The following is a 5,803-nucleotide window of genomic DNA, read 5'->3' as shown; positions in this document are numbered from 1 at the left end:
CGGGGGTGGCAGCATCATGTTGTGGGGGTGCTTTGCTGCAAGAGGGACTGGTGCACTTCACAAAATATATGGCATCATGAGGGAGGAAAATTATGTGGATATATTGAAGCAACATCTCAAGACATCAGTCAGGAAGTTAAAGCTTGGTTGCAAATGGGTCTTCCAAATGGACAATGACCCCAAGCATACTTCCAAAGTTGTGGCAAAATGGCTTAAGGTCAGCAAAGTCAAGGTATTGGAGTGGCCATCACAAAGCCCTGACCTCAATCCTATAGAAAATTTGTGGGCAGAACTGAAAAAGCGTGTGCGAGCAAGGAGGCCTACAAACCTGACTCAGTTACACCAGCTCTGTCAGGAGTAATGGGCCAAAATTCACCCAACTTATTGTGGGAAGCTTGTGGAAGGCTACCCGAAACGTTTGACCAAAGTTAAACAACATAAAGGCAATGCTACCAAATACTAATTGAGTGTATGTAAACTTCTGACCCACTGGGAATGTGATGAAAGAAATAAAAGCTGAAATAAATCATTCTCTCTACTATTATTCTGACATTTCACTTTCTTCAAATAAAGTGGTGATCCTAACTGACCTAAGACAGGACATTTTTAATAGGATTAATATCAGGAATGGTGAAAAACTGAGTTTAAATATACTGCTCAAAAAAATAAAGGGAACACTTAAACAACACATCCTAGATCTGAATGAAAGAAATAATCTTATTAAATACTTTTTTCTTTACATAGTTGAATGTGCTGACAACAAAATCACACAAAAATAATCAATGGAAATCCAATTTATCAACCCATGGAGGTCTGGATTTGGAGTCACACTCAAAATTAAAGTGGAAAACCACACTACAGGCTGATCCAACTTTGATGTAATGTCCTTAAAACAAGTCAAAATGAGGCTCAGTGGTGTGTGTGGCCTCCACGTGCCTGTATGACCTCCCTACAACGCCTGGGCATGCTCCTGATGAGGTGGCGGATGGTCTCCTGAGGGATCTCCTCCCAGACCTGGACTAAAGCATCCGCCAACTCCTGGACAGTCTGTGGTGCAACGTGGCGTTGGTGGATGGAGCGAGACATGATGTCCCAGATGTGCTCAATTGGATTCAGGTCTGGGGAACGGGCGGGCCCACCGCCAAACCGGTCATGCTGGAGGATGTTGCAGGCAGCAGAACGTTCTCCACGGTGTCTCCAGTGTCATGACGTTGCCCTCTTTGAGTACAGGGAGGACAGTTGACCCCCTCCCCCTTGCACCATCCCCCAACCTACCTCCCCCCACCCAGGCCCTGTGTGAAGGGGTTGTAAAATTCTAGAGGAGAATCTCTTGCCACATGGCCCAGTTGAGACACAGAGGGGTTTCATAGAGAGACACAGGAAATTCTTCCAACTCACAGAATTGGGGAACCGAACGACATTTATGTTCTGGAGAAGGTATAAAAGATTGGTGAAGAATCCAGCTACGAACTGGTCCGCTTGGTACAATTTTGTGATACTCAGAAGAGACAATATAGCCATATTACCATAAAACTGTTTATATAATAGCCTCAGCTAGGGGACTTGCATCCAAATGGTGGTATAAAATGTATTAATAAGGATAAAGCTATTTGTAATACATTGAGATGCTATGTACTGATGTTAATGTGATAGAATTGTATTTCTGTACCAAGCTTAACTCAGTCATCGGCACGCCCCCAGGGACACAGACAGGACCAGGCGTCATGTGACAAGCCTGTTCTATGTTCACTATAAAACCCCACCCTGATTTACTTTCTTGAGACCAGCTTACCTCAGAAGAGAGAGCCAAGGTTTGACCCCCAATTCCTCTACTGAAGGTTAACTATACCACATGGTTAAACTTTTAGACTATCGAGACTGACAGAATAAGAACAAGTCTTTGTTATTAATTATTAGTCTGCAACTAAGTAAATTATATCATTGAACACGAAGACCAACGAAACATCCATTCTATGACGACATTAATGAATGTCGCTTTGAAAGATCCATTCTAACCGAGAGAGAGAGAGAGAGAGAGAGAGAGAGAGAGAGAGAGAGAGAGAGGAGAGAGAGAGAGAGAGAGACTCTCCAACAGAACGACTCTCCAACAAGGATCCCGACGACACACTGAGCGTAAATATATATTGATTGCAATTGTTCCCGAATGAGTGAGCGTTCATGTGCAAAGGATTAGCATATCAATTATTAATATTAATGAACTCTGTGTGCCTCCTCAGCTGACCTTTTATGACCCTTTGTTTAACAAGACACCAGCCATGCCTGTTTAGTCCACTAGGGCACATTACTCTACCAATTCTTTGTGACGATAATTACTGTTTGTATGCTTTCTGTGAATTACTTAGTTTAGTAAATAAATGATTTTAAGACAATTGATGTATGGATGACTTTAGTAAAGGCTGGATTCGTGCAGATACAACAATTTACGACGTTTGGAATGAGACTGGACGCGAGGTAAAATATACCATTTAAACCAGAAGATAATCGGCCTATACTATAATATAATATATAATGTTATAATATAGGAAAGTTATATTAGGAAAATTATAACTTTGTAATCTGAATATTTTCCTTGGTGCCCCGATCTCCTAGTTAATTACAATTAAACGATTAATCAGTTTAATCGCGTGATAATAATTACAGGGAGTTAATTGATAAACATGTCTTCAGTTTAATGGTGGCCCAAAGACACGACACCAGACTCTGTCACGTCTGTCACGTGCTCAGTGTGAACCTGCTTTCATCTGTGAAGAGCACAGGGCGCCAGTGGCGAATTTGCCAATCTTGGTGTTCTCTGGCAAATGCCAAACATCCTGCACGGTGTTGGGCTGTAAGCACAACCCCCACTTGTGGACGTCGGGCCCTCATACCACCCTCATGGAGTCTGTTTCTGACTGTTTGAGCAGACACATGCACATTTGTGGCCTGCTGGAGGTCATTTTGCAGGGCTCTGGCATTGCTTCTCCTGCTCCTCCTTGCACAAAGGCGGAGGTAGCGGTCCTGCTGCTGGCTTGTTGCCCTCCTACGGCCTCCTCCACGTCTCCTGATGTACTGGCCTGTCTCCTGGTAGCGCCTCCATGCTCTGGACACTACGCTGACAGACACAGCAAACCTTCTTGCCACAGCTCGCATTGATGTGCCATCCTGAATGAGCTGCACTACCTGAGCCACTTGTGTGGGTTGTAGACTCCGTCTCATGCTACCACTAGAGTGAAAGCACCGCCAGCATTCAAAAGTGACCAAAACATCAGCCAGGAAGCATAGGAACTGAGAAGTGGTCTGTGGTCCCCACCTGCAGAACCACTCCTTTATTGGGGGTGTCTTGCTAATTGCCTATCATTTCCACCTGTTGTCTATTCCATTTGCACAACAGCATGTGAAATTTATTGTCAATCAGTGTTGCTTCCTAAGTGGACAGTTTGATTTCACAGAAGTGTGATTGACTTGGAGTTACATTGTGTTGTTTAAGTGTTCCCTTTATTTTTTTGAGCAGTGTATATTTGGCTAAGGTGTATGTAAACATCCGACTTCAATTGTATGCATGCACCACTTTTCCGTTTAAAAAAATATATAATATTTCGAAACAAGCTATTTTTTTTTTTTCACTACACCAATTTGGACTATTTTGTGTACGTCCATTACATGAAATCCAAATAAAAATCAATTTAAATTGCAGGTTGTAATGCAACAAAATAGGAAAAACGCCAAGGGGGATGAATACTTTTGCAAGGCACTGTACATATGAAAGAGGGAGAATGGCTTTATATATAGCCTTGTCCCAAATCTGTTTGTGCTACCTTGTCAAGTCAAAGACCATAGGAGTTGGCGAGGCAGCACAGACATATCTGAGACCAGGCTAGGCTGTAAAGGCCAACATCATGTTTCAAAGATTCATCTGCTGTCATTTATAGAAACATGATGCCTGCTCAGAAACAGCCAACACTTTACCAAACAACTAAATGAATCTGTGGAGCGTAGTCCTTATCTACATCAGTGAAGGGTGGTGGGATGAGCTATAGGAGGACGGGCTCATTCTAAAGGCTGGAATGGAATAAATGGAACCGTATCAAACACATCAAACATATAGAAACCACATGTTTGACTCCTATCCATTAATTCCAATCCAGCCATTACAATGAGCCCATCCTCCTATAGCTCCTGCCACCAGCCTCCACTGATCTACATAACACCTCCTGTAGCTGGAGCCCAGCTGGCAGAGATCTGAGAGGCAGCAGTACACCTGAGAAGATCCCATTACAGGTCTATTTCCAGCTGTCACCAAGAGGATGGCGAGGAAGAAACCAAGACGCTGCAGAACATTACAATGGGAGATGTGCATCTATCACACACATCCTTTCTTTAGCTGCATGACTGGGTGTATATATGAGACAGGGGGAGCTCAATCTGTTCCATCTTGCACTTGATGTACCGGAACGTGGCTTGTGTTGTTAATTTCCATTTCCAGAGATGAAGCTGTGTAAATTGAACCGTCAATCAGCCACTTCATTCATATGGGCTGGCTTTCAGAAGATACGAACACTTTGTGTGTGTGATTCCATGCACGCGCTTGTGTGTGTGTCTTGATGAACACACTCCCTCAGAAGCTTCCATTGACACAGAGGGAATAATCATACACACTGATGAACACACACACACACAGCTGCATAATGTAACATCCGCAAAATGCCTTTACCCACACACTCACAAAAACACAGAAGTAAATACTTTTGCACAGGCAGCACCTGAGATATGACTGGCAGCTAAGCAGACCCACATTCTATCTCTCTCTCTCTCTCTCCATCGCTCTCTCTCTCTCTCTCTCTCACACACACAGCAGCCAGGCTGCAGCTGGCGGTGCTCTCACACTGACAAACACACAGCAACAGTTTAACACGGTCTCTCACACGCACTCATGCCACCTCCCACTGTCTTCTTGTCACAGCAGGCAGAGAAAGCAAAACAGGAATAGAGAGTATATGGCATGACCTCTATAGTACTGTCCTCCTCAAGGTTCATGTCAAAGCCTACCTTGACTCGCCCACGGATCCCTTGCATGCTGTAGAGAACATGTCTTAGCCAGTGGCTGGTCCAACATTAGCGAGTGGAATGGCAGAGTATGAGAGGACAGGGGAGATTGACTGAGTGTGTGAGTGAGAGAGAGGGAGAGAGTGCGAGAGAGAGAGAGTGTGTGAGAGAGCGAGAGAGGGAGTGGGAGTGAGAGAGAGAGAGAGAGAGAGAGAGAGAGTGCAAATAGGGGGAGGGTGTTGTAAGAAAGTGGATTGGGGTAATGGAGAAGATGAGATGAGCGAGAGAGAGAGAGAGAGACACACACACACACACAAGAGGAGCGTGTGTGTCAGAATGCAGGATGCGTGGGAAGATGTTGTTGCCATGGTGAGGGATACGCCTAAGCTCTTCCCTGGTTGGGTGATGACCTAGAGGAGAGAAGAAAGGAAGGGTTAAAGTCAATAGTGTGACAATGGTTGATGTCTTCAGTACCTTCACCTTAGTCACAGGTCAGTGCAGACGCTCACACACCCCCAGGCCCCCATGCACCCCCATGCACGCACAGTCCACGCTCACAGCCAAATGAGACTACACAAAGGCGGGGGGCGGGGGGGGGACACCATTGATGTCAGCGACACCAACAACAACAAAAAACACACACTGTTATATCCACACCCTTCCACATACACACGCAAGCACATACACAGACACACACATCCAGGAACAAATATATACGCAGGTACATGTGCACACGTGCACTCAAGCACGTTTGGCGCGC

General features: G+C 44.8%; 1 protein-coding gene across 1 annotated transcript in view; it reads right to left on the bottom strand.

Moving 5' to 3' along the window:
• LOC106580794 (rap1 GTPase-activating protein 2) overlaps positions 1 to 5,171 on the bottom strand; it is a 109,244-nt gene extending 104,073 nt beyond the window's left edge. Inside the window, exon 1 of the mRNA XM_045703602.2 lies at positions 5,047 to 5,171. Within this exon, the coding sequence (XP_045559558.1) occupies positions 5,047 to 5,087 (41 nt within the window). The 5' untranslated portion in view covers positions 5,088 to 5,171. The remainder of the gene's footprint in view (positions 1 to 5,046) is intronic.
• Positions 5,172 to 5,803: the final 632 nt, after the last annotated feature.

This window comes from Salmo salar, chromosome 20 (genome assembly GCF_965601325.2).
Source record: "Salmo salar chromosome 20, fSalSal1, whole genome shotgun sequence".
Taxonomy (NCBI): Eukaryota; Metazoa; Chordata; class Actinopteri; order Salmoniformes; family Salmonidae; genus Salmo; species Salmo salar.
Note: the sequence above shows the minus strand (reverse complement) of the source record. Positions and strands in the feature narration are given on the sequence as shown.